Here is a 15,279-nt window from a genome sequence, read left to right as displayed (position 1 = left end):
ACCGGGTTGTCACTGGGGCCAGTGGATGCTGGGACCCTGAGTGCATCATGCGGAGCCAACACAGTGTGGGTCACTATAGTGACCGGAAGGGAGGGGAGTGGCCAGCGGAGGCCACCTGAGTGAGGCGGGTCTTGAAGGAAGGGGAGAGATGGTCCCAGCCGAGGGGCAGGTGGCCGAGCGGTGGGCCTGACCGTCTGCTGAAGTTTAAGTTGCAGATTTTTTTTTTTTTTTTGCAAAATCTTGGTGGTTGTTTAAAGGCAGTGTGTTGAGGCCAGAGGCAACAGTAAGGACTGCGTGCACCTGAGACGTGGTCGTGCCTTGAATGTTGGTGCCTGGAGAGGCCCTGGCTCTGGTCAGGGAGGGTTTTCTTAGCCGATCTGGCCTTAGCCACTGGCCTTCCAGTGGGCAGGCGGGGCTCAGGAGGGGTCAGCTCTGTGGGTTGCCAGAGCGGCGGGGTGGGGAGGTGAAAGGAAGTGGCAAGTGCTGGCTTTTCTCTTGGGGAGAGAACCCTGGACTCAGGCCTGAGCGGTTTCGGAGCCAGAGGCCTGAGGCTGTGTGTGAGGTCCCCAGAAGGTTGGGGTGGGGCGGTGTTGACAAGGTCAGTGAGGGGAGCCCGAGTTTGGGAGCGTGTGGCAGTCTAGCTGTTCGCGTGCTGGAACACCCCATCGCACCTCTGCCCTGAGCCCTCTGCAGGCCCTTCCCTCCCAGCACTGGGAGCACAGGATGACAGCCTTGGCCGGGGCCTCAGGGAGCACTCCCCCGCCCCCCTGCCCCCGGCCTGGTCTGCTGGGACCCACAGGGTGGCCAGTGGCACGTGGAATGGTTGGTGCTGTGATGGTGGGAAGTATGGGGTGGCTGGGGACCCACAGAGAGGAGGAGGCGGCGTCTGGCCGGAATGTTGTAGGTCAGAGCGAGGGGATGACGGTGGATAGAGGACATTTGAAGGGAGGGGTGAGCCAGCACACGCATGACAGGCCCCGCCGGGGTGGGTCTGCGGTGTCTGGAAGGCGGCAGGGGGGGAGACCCCGCGGGTCTGGAGGTGCGAGGTGGACGGGGCGGGGGAGGAGGGAGATCACACAGCTGCTCCCGCGCAGCCTCCCAGCCCGCTTTTGCTGCGAAGAGCAGAAAGGAAAGCCCCTGGCCGGCGCGCCGTGGGCGCTGCTGCAGGGCCTGCGCACTGCGGGCTCTCTGCGGGCTCTCTGCGGCAAGCCCGGCCGCCTCCCGCCCCCTCCTCATCCGGCCGCCCCGCCGAGCCGGTACCCGGTTGCCGTAGCAACCCGAGGGCCTCCCCTTGCTCAGCTGGTGTAGAGGGTGGCTGGCTGGACCGGCTGCCTGTGGGCTGGGCCAGGATGCTGGGATCCCCCCGCCCTGCTGGGAGGCCCTAGGGACGACCTAGGTGGGAGGCTAGCTTCTTGATGAACCCCCGGCGTCATGAAGCCAGAGGACCCAGGAGGGAGATTGGAGTCCACGCCCCGTGTGCGCGGGGCCAGTGAGGAGAGGATGCCCCCGGGGCGGGGGACGCGGTGTGTGGGGCCGGTGCCGGGACTCACCTCTGCCCTGGGCCTTGCAGCTGGCGGAGGCCGAGCCCGAGGTGGAGGTGGAGGTGTACCGGCGGGACTCCAAGAAGCTGCCGGGCCTCGGAGACCCGGACATAGACTGGGAGGAGAGCGTCTGCCTGAACCTCATCCTGCAGAAGGTACCGGGCGCCATGCGCAGGGCTCCTGGCGGCGGGGGCGGGGTGCTCGAAGGCCCCGGGGCACAGCAGAGCCCTGCACTCCCCTGTCCCGCGTCCCTTATAGCTGGACTACATGGTGACCTGTGCTGTGTGCACGCGAGCCGACGGCGGGGACATCCACATCCACAGGAAGAGGTCCCAGGTGAGCCCGTGGGCGCCCGGGGTCCCCCTCCCGCTGCCCTGCCCCGCGGGGAGGCTGATCCCAGAATTTCCCTGCAGCCCTGGGGGCCTGGGTCCCAGCGGCTCCTGGGGCCCTGGGACCCTGGGACACCGGCGATCTGTGCCTACCCCACCCCAGCGTGTGGCTCCGGCCCGGGTGCAGGACACGGTGGGGCTTTCACTCAGCCCCCTCCAATCTTTTTTCCTTCCAGCAAGTGTTCGCGTCCCCCAGTAAGCACCCCATGGACAGCAAAGGGGAGGAGTCCAAGATCAGCTACCCCAACATCTTCTTCATGATCGACAGCTTCGAGGAGGTGGGGGCTCTGTCTTGGTCTGGCTCCGTGTGTCAGGGGATGTGACCCTCCCCCGCCCCCCAGTCACCCCTCAGGCCTCACACGCCTTCAGGAAGGAGGTAGGGGCAGGGCTGGCCTCCTGCTCTCCCTGCTGCTTCCTTGACTCAGGGCAAATGAGTTCACCGGGCTCCGAACCTCAGTGTTCTCATCTGTAAAATGGGCGTCAGGGTTGAAAGATCAGAGAGCTCTTGCGTGGGAGAAGGTGTCATCAAGTCCTGCAGATCGCTGCCCGGGCAGGAGGGATGGTTATTACCACCCTTGAATCCTAAATGAGGCCTCCACACCTTGGGATCCTAGGATGCTGCGATGGGCCGGGCTCCGGAAGTTACGAAACTGGGGCCCGAGGCAGCTCACTCGACTGGGAAACGCAGGGTGCTGGGAAGCCAGCCGTGCCCCCTGGCGACCGTGCCGGCTCCTGTCCAGCCATCCTCCTGTCGAGGTCTGGGCAGTGGAGCTGTTCCCCCCACCACCCGCAGTGAGGGCCGGGCGGGGGGAGAGGGGGTGGGTTGTGGGGATGGGGGCCCCTGGAGCACTCATGAAGGGTGGGGCGTGGGCTGCAGGTCGATTCTCGATTTGGTTGGCGTCTTGAGCATCTCAGGTCAGGGAGCTGAGCGCCCTCTCCAGACTCACACAGCTCATCCACAGCAAAGCTGAGATTGAAGCTGGAGTCTGGACGACCTCAGAGCTTAGCCTGCACACGGCCCCCTGCCCCACGCCATGGGCAGTGACTCTGGCGGGGGCGGGCTGTCCAGTCCCTTGCAGGCGGCCCCCACCCCCGCAGGCAGGCAGGCTGTGCGGCTTCTGAGCTGGTGCCCACGCATAGGCCCTGACTGCCAGGGCAGGGCTGGGGTGGGTGGGCTGCGCACCCATATCTGAGGGCATAGAAGACACTCGAAAGCGGGCCAGACAGTCCCTGTGAACTGTTCTACTTCCTGGTGTCCCTCCAGTGGACACTGGGTAGGGGGGCGCATCCTCTTCCAGTCCCAGAGTCGCTTATGACCTCAGCCCCTTGTAGACGCTGCCCCTGCCCACGGGTGGGCTGTCCTTGCTGTGCAGGTGCCGGTGGAGTGGAGGCAGGCCTGGGGGCCTTGGGCAAAAGCCGTCACATCTGTGGCCCAGTGTTCTCACCTGTAAAGGGGGAGTTTCCAAGCAGCCCTCCCTGGGTCAAGGAGCGGGGCGGGGGTGGGGGGCAGCTGACTGGTGCCATCCCCGTGTCCGCTTCACGCCCCGCCTCCCCAGGTGTTCAGCGACATGACCGTGGGGGAAGGGGAGATGGTCTGCGTGGAGCTGGTGGCCAGCGACAAGACCGACACGTTCCAGGGGGTCATCTTTCAGGGCTCCATCCGCTACGAGGCGCTCAAGAAGGTGTATGACAACCGCGTGAGTGCAGGGTGGGCCGGGCCCAGGAGCCCCCCTCTGCCCTCGCCCAGCTCTGCTGTACCTGCCCCACGCCAGAGCTCCTGCAGCGCCCCCAGTGCCCCTCCTAGGCACCTGGGGCCTGGGTCACGTGGTGCTTTTCCTGGGAATACCCTCCTGGGACTCTTGGTCCCGGACAGAGTCCAGGTGGACAAGTGCCCTCCTGCTGCTGAACACTGCCCCAGGGTGTCCTCTCTGGATCCCGGGGCAAGGGATGGGGAGGCGGCCTTGGTCCCACCATCTAGGGTGTCAGACAGGGATGCGAGGGTCCCGGCACCACCCCCGCCTTGTGGGCAAGCCCAGGTCAGCCAGGGCTGGGTCTCCCCAGAGTGGGGCTGGAGGCCCTCAGGGGCCTCTTGAGGGAGGGTCCCCCTGGCTGCCCCCTGGCCCCTGGAGCCCCCAGGGACCCGGCATCCCCGCCTGCCCTCCCACAGGTGAGCGTGGCGGCCCGCATGGCCCAGAAGATGTCGTTCGGCTTCTACAAGTACAGCAACATGGAGTTTGTGCGCATGAAGGGGCCCCAGGGCAAGGGCCATGCCGAGATGGCGGTCAGCCGTGTGTCCACAGGTGACACATCCCCCTGTGGGACCGAAGAGGACTCTAGCCCGGCTTCACCCATGCACGAGCGGGTAAGGCTGCGCAGCTCGGGGAGGGCCTCTGCCCCTCCCTGAGGCCCGCCTCCCACCGCCTCCCTGGTCCTTCCCGCCCCCTACCCCCGGTGAGGTAGGTGTCATGGTCCCCAGCCTTCTGGGGAGGAGGCCGAGGTTCAGAGAGGGCAGGTGACTGGCCCAGGTTCACACAGCAGGTTAGTGCCTGGGCCCCGAGCTGCCACGGCGGCGGGGCTCAGCCAGCGGGGTCCCAGCGCCTGCCTTGGTGGACCTGCTGGGCGAGGGTGGGCACCCGAGCGGCCTTTCCAGGGGGTGAGATGGGGACAATGATGGATGAGCTCCAGGAGGGTTGGCCGGAGCCTCAAGACCCTGGGGCCCCCCAGCTGGTCTCTGCCGGGGCTGCTTGCCAACCAGATGCTGGGCGCTGGAACTGCTGGTGGCCGCTGCAGCCGTGGGCTGGTCCGAGCCTTCCTGTCTGCAGAGCTGGGCAGTCCCAGGCCTGCCGGGGTTCCTTGCACTGCCCCCTGCCATGTGGCTCACGCAACAGCACTGAGCCTCTGAGCCCTTTCTAGGCCGCTGTCCCTCCCTGGGGCTGGGAAGCTGAGCTCAATGGCAGCCTTATTCCCAGAGCCTCTGGGGTGGTAGGCGAGGGCAGGGCTCAGGCAAAAGAAAATACCCAGCCCGTCGGCCGCGTTGGCCGCGTTGCCCTCGTTGAGGGCTCCAGAGGAGACCGGGGGTCTTGAAGGAGGAGCACACCCCCACAGGTGTCTCCAGGAGGGGCTGCGGGGTGGGCCGCAGTCTGGGCACTGTTGCTTGCGTGAGCTGGGACAGGTCTCTCCTCTCTGAGCCTCAGTCTGCTCTCCCGGAAATGGGGTGAACACACACCCGCCTCCCGAGGTGTTGGGGACTCAGGAGCCAGGGCATCAGGGGCCCCGCCGGGGGTGGGGCTGGCTGGGGCATCTGCCTGGAGAAATGGCCCCCGAGCGTGAGGGTCCCGCGTCCCCGCTGGCGCGCCTGCGGTCAGGGAGCCGCACGCACTCTGCCTCTCTGTAAGCGCACCAGCACACGCCCTCCAGGCAGTCAGGTGGCACTTTTCTTTCTCTTGTTATCTCTTTTTTTTTTCTGCTTTGAGTTTCCTGCAGTGAATGTGTTTTGTAAGCAGAGCAGAAACAACAAAGGCTCTCTTTCTGTGATGATGGGTGAGAATTCTGGGCAGAGGCCTCTGTTGTCTTGGGAACAGAGACCGTTTGTCTCTGCAATAAGGAGCCTAATCCCCCTTGGTCCTCAGGTGCCCACTGAGGCTAACAAATGTGCGCATAACAGCCCTTGTGAAGAAGTGGGCTGGGCTCGGGCCGGACAAACCTGGGGGCCAGGTCTGGCCTTGTGCTTGCTGACAGAGAGGCTACTGGACCCGTCCGGGCCTTCATCTTCCCATCTGTCCAATGGGGGTGCTACTCTTTCTCTCCCAGGGTGGCCGAGGCGGGTGCAGGAGACAGTGCCTGGGAAAGCCCCAGGCCCGCAGCAGCAGGGGGAGCCTAGGGTCAAGGGGAGGGGCCTGGCAGGGTCCTCCCAGCGCTGCTCGGGCCCCCCGCCTCTGCTCGCTGCCGCTTGCGCCCCCCTTTCCCAGAGGGGTCGTTTGTAGCCAGCACATGACAAATGGAGACTCTGTGTATTGTGGTTTCTGGTGTTTGTTTTTCTGTCTTCTAAAAACCTTCCCCGGCTTGTGGGAGGACCGTCTGGAGCCCAGCGGCCGCCGGGACTCTGGTGGATGTCGGAGCCGTGACGAGGAGGCTGACGGGGCTCCTGAAGTTTCAGTCCCAGCTCACCTTGTTCCTCAGATTCTTGTTTGCATGGGGAGGAGGGAGGAGATGGGCCACGTTCCCTCTGCCTGGAACGCCCTTCCCCCCCTTCTTCACCTAGCGAACTCCTACTCGTCCTTCAAGACCCAGCTCAAGCAGCGTCTCTTCCGGGAAGCCTTTCGTGATTTCCCAGGCTGTTGATTCCTTTTGCCTCTGTGCTCACCTGTATCTTGTGCTTCCTTTTTTTTTCTGTCTTTAACAACCAACATTCAATGTGTGGTTGTCAACTTTTGGGTCTCTCGCCCCCCCCCCACCCCCGGAAGACTGTGAGCTCCTTGAGGGCAGGGACCCCAGTCATGTGCTCCCCTTAGTGGGTGTGGAGAATGGTTGGTGATGGGCAGCGTGGTTAGAAGAGAGGAGAGCGGGAGATGGAGGGGTGGACTGTTTGACCACTGCACTTCTGTGGAAGGGAGCTGGGGGAGAGGGGACAGGAGATAAAAGCCAGGAGAAGAAATTAGAGGGAAGAGCGTAGCCTTAGGGGCAGAAGCCCTGGGGTGCAGCCGCAGCGTGGCCACCGTCTGCTGAGTGACCTTGGCTCCGCCAGCGTGGCTGTCCTGCCTCAGCCGGTTCTCACGTCGAGGGTGGTCGGGAAGGTTTGGCGGATTCAGCAGCCAGGCTTGCTCTGTGCTCGGATGACCCCTGGCCAGTGGTTGAGGCCCCAGGAGGGCAGCTGGGTTCTTCCCGGGGTGGAGCTGGTGGCCAGCGCCCGCCAAGCCCCAGGCCGGCTGCGCTCTGCGGGCGGGAGACGGGTGGGCGCCGGGCCCCCCCCAGGTTGGCGGGCCGCCCTGGTGACATGCTCCTTGTTCCCAGGTGACCTCCTTCAGCACACCCCCCACCCCTGAGCGGAACAACCGGCCTGCCTTCTTCTCCCCATCCCTCAAGAGGAAGGGGCCCCGGAACCGGATTGCAGAGATGAAGAAGTCTCACTCGGCCAACGACAGCGAGGAATTCTTCCGGGAGGACGACGGGGGAGGTGACCCCGCTACGCCCCGGCCCGCGGGGCCTCCTCACTCCCTCCTGCACATTCAGAGAGCCAGGGGGCTGTGTGCCAGCCCACCCTGTGTGGGGGTGGAGCTGTGGACAGACAGCAGACGGCCACCGAGGGGAGTCCCCAGCCCCAGCTCAGCGTGGCCGGCAGTTGGCACCTGATTTCAGGGGCTGCGAGGGGAGGGCTCTGGGCACACGCGCGTGCTGTTCCCTCTCTCTGCGAGGTGCCCTGCGGCCCTGCCGCCTCCAGCGCGGTGTCCCTCGGGGCTCACCTGGCCTCCTCCCTGAGCCCGGGCCCGTCTGTCCGGCGGCCTCCTGGGCATCTCTGCCCGGGTGTCTCTGCGGTCCTCGATCGCACCCCTATCGCTCAGTCCTCAGGCCTCCGTGCTCCCCTCTCTGCCCTGCATGGGTCCCGCTGTGGGAGCGGTAAGGGCAGGGCTGTGTTTATCAGAGGGGCGGCAGGAGGCTGTTGGAAGAGCTTAGAGGGTCCTGATCGGCAGGACTGAGGCAGAGGGCCTCTTGGACGAGACCTTGGCTGGGGCCGCAGACCCCAGCCCGGGTCTTGAGCTGCTCTCAAGTGGGCTTGGGCAGCACAGCCCTCCTGGGCTCCTTCCAGACCAGTGGGAAAGCGTCCATAGCACCCACCTGCCTCCCTGGGCGGCCCACCAGCCGGGTGATGGTGCCAGGTCATCCCAGCTGTACCCCCACACCCCTCTGGGGAGAGGACCGGAGCGGGGCAGCCACGGGGTCCGGCACAGTGACAGGCCCGGGCCCACAGGGGAGGCGCTCCAGGACCGGAGCGGGGGCATCAGGGAGAGCCCCGAGGGGGGGACCGGGCTGGAAGGCAGAGGGGGCTGGGCGCCGCAGGAGGGCAGTCAGGAGGAGGGTCGGTCGGGTCGGAGGTCGAGCTGGGCTGGGGAGGGGTCACCTGGGTGGGAGTCACGCTCCGCTCCCGCGGCCCGGGCCTGATGCGCCGTCTCTGCTGCAGCTGACCTGCACAACGCCACCAACCTGCGGTCTCGCTCCCTGTCGGGCACGGGGCGCTCCCTGGTCGGGTCCTGGCTGAAGCTGAACAGGGCAGATGGGAACTTCCTTCTCTATGCACACTTAACCTACGTCACTTTGCCGCTGCATCGGATTTTAACAGGTAACTCTGACTTTGGGGTGGGACCTCTGGGGGAACCATGGCCCCTAAAAGGCACTCCTGTGGGCAGTGCTCAGGTGCCCACACCTGCCCCCAGAGGGCCTTCAGACCCTCAGCACATGCATGCTACTCGAGGGGCAGGCGGAGCTCGTGCTGGAGGGCCTGCGGGGCCGTGGCTCCGGAGTCAGGCTGCCTGTGTGAGCCCCAAGCCCCGAGCCCTTGCCCCGTGGTGCAGCCGCCCCAGGCGTGCTCGTTGCCTGTTCCTGTCCAGAAGGAGGGTGAGCCCAGCCCCGTGGGTCCCCGAGGGCGGGAAGAGCGCCTTGGGGGCTTCCCTCACAGATGGAGCACCGGGACGGTCCCCGTGCCCCTCTGCGAGCACGGGAGGGTCACCCTTCCCTGTCTCCTCCACGACCCCCCTGCCACCCTAGACATCCTGGAAGTTCGGCAGAAGCCCATCCTGATGACCTAGCCGTGTGCGGAGCCCGCGCGGAGCCCCCAGCCCTGCCCAGTCCTGGGGTACTGCCAAGTGCCTACCTGCCCACCGCCACTGGGGTCTTCTGGGACCGCCCAGCACCGGAGCCGGAGCCAGGCGGGGCCGCTCGCCTCCTGGGGCCAGGGCCGACCCCACGAACACCAGCCCAAACTGAAGTGCCTCCTCCTCGTCCCTGCTGGCCCTGCTCCGGCCCCTGCGCCCGCCCACCCACCACCCTCAGCCTGTCTCTGGGGGGATCCTCTGCACCCCAAGGAGCAGACCCACCAGTAGGCCGCAAGAGAGCGAGGGAGCGGCCAGCGGCTAGCCTGCGGACCCGACGCTCACCTCCCAGCAGACAGCAGGGAGACCACCTGGCTGGAGCCGCGCCACGTGTCCAGCGCTCAAGGAAAACTGGTTTAAGATGTGGTGACGCTGATCCAATGAGTCAGTCCCGATCGTCTGTCCTCCCGGCTTCCCCGCGGTCGTCTTTAGATGGGTTTCCACAGGGAGCACGGCCGTCTGCTGGCTCTGCCCTGGGCTGGGAATACCTCACCCCGCGCCCGGCTCAAGACCGGCCCTCGTCCCGCCAGAATGGCCTTTGCTTCCAGCCAAAGAGCATCACCCACATACACACACCTCCAACCCGGAGACGACCTGTCTGCACCTCGGCTGGCGTGACCCGCAGGATTGGGGTCCTGAGGGCAGGAGGGAGGGGTCGTACCCAGACAGGAGAAGGGTGGGGTCTCCCGCCGGAAGGGTGGATGATGCGTCGTGGGGTGATGTCCTCCCAGAAAGGTTCCAGGCCGAGCCTCCGTCCTCTGGGGCCAGGGCAGGGGCCGGAGCGTCTCATCTTCCCTGCTTTCCTGGAGCTCATTTTCTTTGACTGGGTGTGCCGGTCCCACCTCTCAGGCCAGTCACTGAGGCAAAGAGGCATTGGCTTCCCCGTGGCCTGGGGCTGGTCAGGCTTCCTTCCAGCTTGGATGGAAGGTTTCCATCTGCGGGGACACACCGTGCTCCTCTCAGAACCAGGAGTCTCCCCGGAAGCAGAAACGCTGCTCTTGCTGTTTCCCACGGGATAAGCCGTTAGCTGAGTCTCTGCTGCTCTGTGCGCGCCCTCAGAGGTATCCGAAGGGTCCCTGGTGTGTGTTTAGTGAACCCCTGAAGGAGGAGAGGGGAAGGAGGAGGGGCTCATGTTCCCGTCCGTTTCTGTCCTTTGCGCTCCAAGGGTTTGCTTCGAGCTCTGGGTAACAGGGGGACTCCTTTGGGGCTTCTCCAGATTTTGTATGCTGTTATTAAAAGCGAGCTACTGCATTTCATTCTGCCTCAGTTTGCCCACCTGTGAATGGGGCTGATACCACCTACCTCACTGAAGTCTCCAGGGTTCCAGCACACGACCAGGTCAGGATGAGATGGCCAGTCATTCCGCATAGCTCAGCTCAGGTGATGGGGCATAGGAATGCTTTCCTCCCCCTCCGCGCCCACCCCAACCCTGTCACCCGGGCCAAGAAGGCGAGCAGTGAGGTCAGGGCGAACATTCTCGCCTCCTCTGACAGCGCCCGGCTCACGCATGTTCAGCTGCATCTCAGCTCCTCACACGGTTTGACCATCTGACGTCCCAAAGCTGCGTCTTCCAGCCCCAGAGTGCTGGAGCAGAGCTTCAGGGAGCCGGGAGTCCAGCCAGGGTCCTGAGACGGGGGTTGAGTGTTCCCTGGGCTCCTTTCCTTCCTGGTTTTCTGGGATCTGAAGGCTCTGGGCCCGACCTTGGGAAAAATGCAGTCCTGACTCATCTCCCCGGGGTGAGGTCGTTCAGCACACGTACAAGTGCAGGGCCCGCCTCATCATCCGCGGTGAGGAGCCGGAGGAGGGGCCTCCCGCTGGGGCCAGGAATAGGCTCCCCTGTTAAGACACCTCGTAGGGTAACTGAGGGCCAACTGCAGGAAGCTTGTATTCGTGCTTTGCAGATCTTGGAAAGGAGGGCCAGGGGTTAGCAATCACACCTCGCTCGTGAAGCACATGAACAGACGCACAGCATGGTTTGGCTGTTTCATACCCAACGTTGAGGAGTCCCTGGCATATGCAGGCACTATGCTAGACATTTAGGTGCCATCCTCACCCCCGTCTTGCAGACGAGGAGGTGGCCACAGGGAGGTCAGGTGAGCTGCCCAAGACTGGACAGTGAGCCGGACGACAGGCGCACAGCCCAGGCGTCCGGCCCCAGTGGACACGGAGCTGCGGCCCCTGCCGCCCCAGGACAGACACAGGAGCTGAGCTTTCTCAGTCTTAAACCCTCCCCGGGGTACTTCTGACACTTGTTCTAAACAAGCGTAGAGGCGTTTGGTCACTAGGCAGTAAGCCGTTCTTCTGAGTTTTGCTTTTTTCAGTCCCAAATGACTTCAGTAACAGAGTCACAGAGAGGCACGTGACAGCTGGAACCGGGCCTCCAACGTCCCGGGGCATCTCGGTGTGGCCACACCTCACTTCCTGTAAGGCCGTCTTTCATTTTCCAGGAACATGCCTGGCTTATGTAACATGGAGGTGGCCAGAGCGTGTGGTGGCCAGAGCGTGTGGGAACTGGAATTCAAGTCCGGGGTTCCTTTGAAGATGCCTGTAACCTTTAAGCTTTTTAAGGACATTAGTAAGGAAGTTCCCTTCTTTCCAGTGAAACGTCTTGGTTCTATAGTCTGGCCAGGCCCTGTGGTCCCTGTTTGCATCTCCCAGAGCCTGAGGGTTCAGGCCGTGTTCAGTCTCCATCCCAGTGTCTGATAGAAAGAATTTTCAGTTGTCTGTGAAAACAACTGAGCCTTGTTACTTCAAAAGAATATTATTTAAAACAAATATCATTTAAAACATTAGGTAACAGAGAAGTTGTCAAAGACAAGCAAAGTATCCTATAGCCAGTCAACTTGGAGATAGCGTGGGTTTTCTGGTGAGTCAGAGCCTTGCTAATATTTGGGCTTTTCAAGGACTGTGAGCAAAGCGTAAGAAATCAACTAGGTTTCTACCAAAGATGCTAATGACAGAAAGGCATGTTCCTGATGTGATTTTTTTTTTTTCAAAGAATCTAGCTAGAATCAAACCAGGATCTCTTTTTGCTATTTTAATCACATAAACTAGTCAGTAAACATTTTTGAAGAATGATGTGAAAACATCATTTTTTTTTCTGTTAAAAGACATTCCAGAGGAAGTCCCTATGCAGTTACTATTGTCTAATGACCGACATTTGAAAAACGTATTTGACATTATCATAACACAGGCATTTTAAATTGCTGGCCAAATTTTTAAGATTTGCAGATAAAACTGTCAACTTACACCATGGTAATAGATTCCACTCTGATAATTCTGTTCAGTTTTCCAGTGTAGCTGGAATTTAGTTTCAAAAGCCAAGTGTCTTTTGACAGTTCATGGATTATTCCTGTTCAGTCCTTTTCTCTCCTGAGTATCAGAAAGCAGAGCTGTTTCTCTTTGAAAGGTGTCCGCCCTAGTGGGACAGACTCCAGCAGGAATGCGATGCTGGCCCAGGTCGGGCCCCAGAGCCGGGGTGAAGCAGCGTCTGGGGGCATCAGCTGTTCTTTGGACAGGGCTCCTCTCCGGCCAGAGTCCCGTCCCATCCTCCCAGGAGCTGGGTGCTGGGGGCACTGTGGCTTCCTTCCCTTGTCCCTGCTCACGGACTGACTGGGCGCTGACATGGCCATGGGTAGAAAGGAGCCCTGCAGCCCGTCCTTCGTCTGAGCCCCGGGGCACCACACGGAAGCCAGGTCCCTTGAACACCGAGTGGCCCGGGGTTGGGTTCAGAGTCCATGGCTGGCAGAGCCTCGGGAGTGGAGGCGGCCGGCCTTGTGCGGGCGTTTGTGTTTACAGTTCGCTACCCTGCCTGAGGCGGGCGGGCATCTTTGCAGCTGCGGCTCCAGCCCTGAGCTCAGCAGGTCAAAACCCACAGTGATGCTCCAGCTCCGCTGTGGGCATCCAGTCTCTCATTCCCCCACTTCCTGAAGGTTGGGCGATTTAGGTGTAAATAGTAATCTTTTATGGTCTCCAAACGGATTCTATGTGTGACGATACGTAAACCTGCAAAGAAAACCTGTGGAGGTTTTTCATGACTTTGAGGCTCAATTAAAATGATTTCTACAAAGTCTATTTTAGCAGAAACACGACGGCATACTTTGACTGTGTTAGGACCTGTTGGTGGTATTTCCATAAGCACTGTCAACGGCTTCGGGATTAACCATCTTCCACATACAATAGGAATAATTTCTAAGCAGTAATTGTGGTTGGCTGTTAGCTGTGCTTTATGACTTTGCATTTCTTTTGAAAGTTGATTTGCATGTTGGGTATTATTTATTTCTTCTCTATTGAATCTGTACCATTATTTTTTTCTCTAATGGGTGTTTCGGATTAAATACGGATACTACTTCAATGTGTTAACTTGCTGATTGAATCTTAATTTTTTCCCCCGGAGATGTCTTAACCTTTGGAGCTTTGATACAAGTTACTCTACTGAATGACAAGAAGGCACGCCCCAGCTTTGGCGGGCCTGGGAGTTGGCAGGGAGGTCTGGAGGCCAGCAGCTGGAATGTGCTCAGATGCTGTATTTGTAGAATGAAATCACAGATATGCTTTAGGTTCTGCTTTTGGCCCCTATAAAGCAGTATATACCCTTTCAGCTATAAAATTTCCCAAGCTTTTGCTAGAGAACCTCTTAAAAGGCCCTCAGAGACGTGGGAAAAAGACTAGAATAAAAGTCAGGAGTCCCAGGTTCAAGTGCTGGCAGGCTCCCAACAAGCGACTGGTCTTCTGGAAGGTGGTTTTGGACTGTGGCTCTCTGTTGCCTCCTAGCTGTCAGGTAGACACTGAGAATGTTCACAGCCCCTACAGGCCAACTCCACCAGCGCCGCCACCTGCAGGTTCTGTGGAAGGAAACTGCTCAGGCAGCGGGCTCTTTCTTTCCACGGTTAGGTGATCTCTGATGTCATGAGGTCATGGGCAAAAGGCCTAGACACCACAGAAAGTTAAAACAAAAGGTGGGGGCAGGGGCCAGTTGGGAGGAACACAGACAATTAGGAAATAGGGTCATCACTTCAAATGACATCTCCTAGAAAGTCACTGCATTAGAAACACAAGCCAGGATCCTCAGAACTGGCGTCACCAAGGGCAGCCTGTACCTAGGAAGATGTGCAGATGGTGCTTAAAGAGGAGGCAGTTTAGTAGGGAAGAGAGGACTTCCTCTTCATCCAGGCAGCCTGCTTTCTTGCTGACTTCCTTGAGAGTCTCTAACTTGGAAGCTGCCTGCAGTAGCTGTGCCCTGCTAACTGCCTGCTCTCGAAGGCTACCTCTGTCCCCATTCTCTCACTCTGGCATAGATGCGCTTTAGGAACCACTGTCGTGCCCTAGCTTGGAAAAAAAAGAAGTTGACTGGAAGGAAAACCTTGGGGAGCTTTCTACCGGGAGGAGGGGTAGATGTATAACCATCCATACAGCACCACGGCTCATTGTCTATGCACATGTTGAATGTGTAAGCACCCTGTACTCTGCGCTCAAATGTTAAAGTGACAGGACAGTTGGAAAACTTCTATGAGGAAGGAAAATATTTGTTTTGGGGATGATCAGACAAAAGATGTCTTTTCCTTTGCTTTATTCAGTTCTCTCCTGACTTGGCCTCCACGTAAGCCGAAAGGCTTAACAAGACACTTTTTTCCTGTTTGTGGGTTAAGGAACCTGACTTACTTTAATAAAACAATGAGACTGCTCCATTTGAAACATCATGGTTTTTAGTAAACTAGTGATTATATATTTTTAAAATTAATTTTTATTGGAGTATACTTGCTTTACAATGTTGTATTTCTGCTGTAAAGAGAATCAGTTAACACATGTACACATTTCCACTCTTTATAGATTTTCTTTCCCATTTAGGTCACCACCCATCATTGTAGGGTTCCCTGTGCTAAACAGTAGGTTCTCTTAGTTACCTACTTTATACGTTGATTATATTTTCAATAAACCACTTTGTTAAAGAGATTTTAGACAGTTTCAGAAACCAGTGAAGCTTGGTCCTTTACTGGGCACACACATACCTTCAAGACACACTGCAGGGAGCCCCATGTGGCTGTTCCGCCAACAGGCTCCATCTCCTTGGGGTTTTCTGAACTGTGAAGAACCGCCACCTACCTTCCCAGGTGCGGTGAAGCTGGACTGAGACATGTACAAAGGCTGGTGTAGTTCCAGGAAGCTATGATGATCATTGTACCAAAAGGGCATTTTATAGGTTATCTTGAAACAACAGTCATAAAGGAACACAGATGTAGCCCACGGGTCCTCAAATTTGACGTGAGTACGAAACAGCTGTTAAAATCCAGACGGCTGGTGATAAAATGTTCTGGAATTCTTGCTAACAGTGGTGATGGGTGTGCAGCTCGGTGCATAGACTAGAAACTGCTGAGAATTCTATAGTGTGCGAACGACATCTGCCTCTGCTTCGGCAGGTGCAGGGTGGGCCCCCAAGCGTGATTCTGTCAGGGCCCTGGGTGCTGCTGCCGCTGCCCTCAGGACCAC

At 59.7% G+C, this 15,279-nt stretch overlaps 1 protein-coding gene across 2 annotated transcripts in view; it reads left to right on the top strand.

Annotated features, from left to right (window-relative positions):
• Window positions 1-13,147, top strand: part of KIAA0930 (KIAA0930 ortholog) — a 43,298-nt gene extending 30,151 nt beyond the window's left edge. For both annotated transcript variants that reach the window (XM_069581763.1, XM_069581762.1), the window contains exons 3-10: window positions 1,571-1,696; window positions 1,800-1,877; window positions 2,107-2,208; window positions 3,487-3,627; window positions 4,098-4,292; window positions 6,941-7,103; window positions 8,106-8,264; window positions 8,690-13,147. In XM_069581763.1, the coding sequence (XP_069437864.1) occupies window positions 1,571-1,696; window positions 1,800-1,877; window positions 2,107-2,208; window positions 3,487-3,627; window positions 4,098-4,292; window positions 6,941-7,103; window positions 8,106-8,264; window positions 8,690-8,730 (1,005 nt within the window). In that variant the 3' untranslated portion in view covers window positions 8,731-13,147. The remainder of the gene's footprint in view (window positions 1-1,570; window positions 1,697-1,799; window positions 1,878-2,106; window positions 2,209-3,486; window positions 3,628-4,097; window positions 4,293-6,940; window positions 7,104-8,105; window positions 8,265-8,689) is intronic.
• The last annotated feature ends 2,132 nt before the right edge of the window (window positions 13,148-15,279 follow it).

This window comes from Ovis canadensis, chromosome 3, assembly GCF_042477335.2.
Source record: "Ovis canadensis isolate MfBH-ARS-UI-01 breed Bighorn chromosome 3, ARS-UI_OviCan_v2, whole genome shotgun sequence".
NCBI lineage: Eukaryota > Metazoa > Chordata > Mammalia > Artiodactyla > Bovidae > Ovis > Ovis canadensis.
Note: the sequence above shows the minus strand (reverse complement) of the source record. Positions and strands in the feature narration are given on the sequence as shown.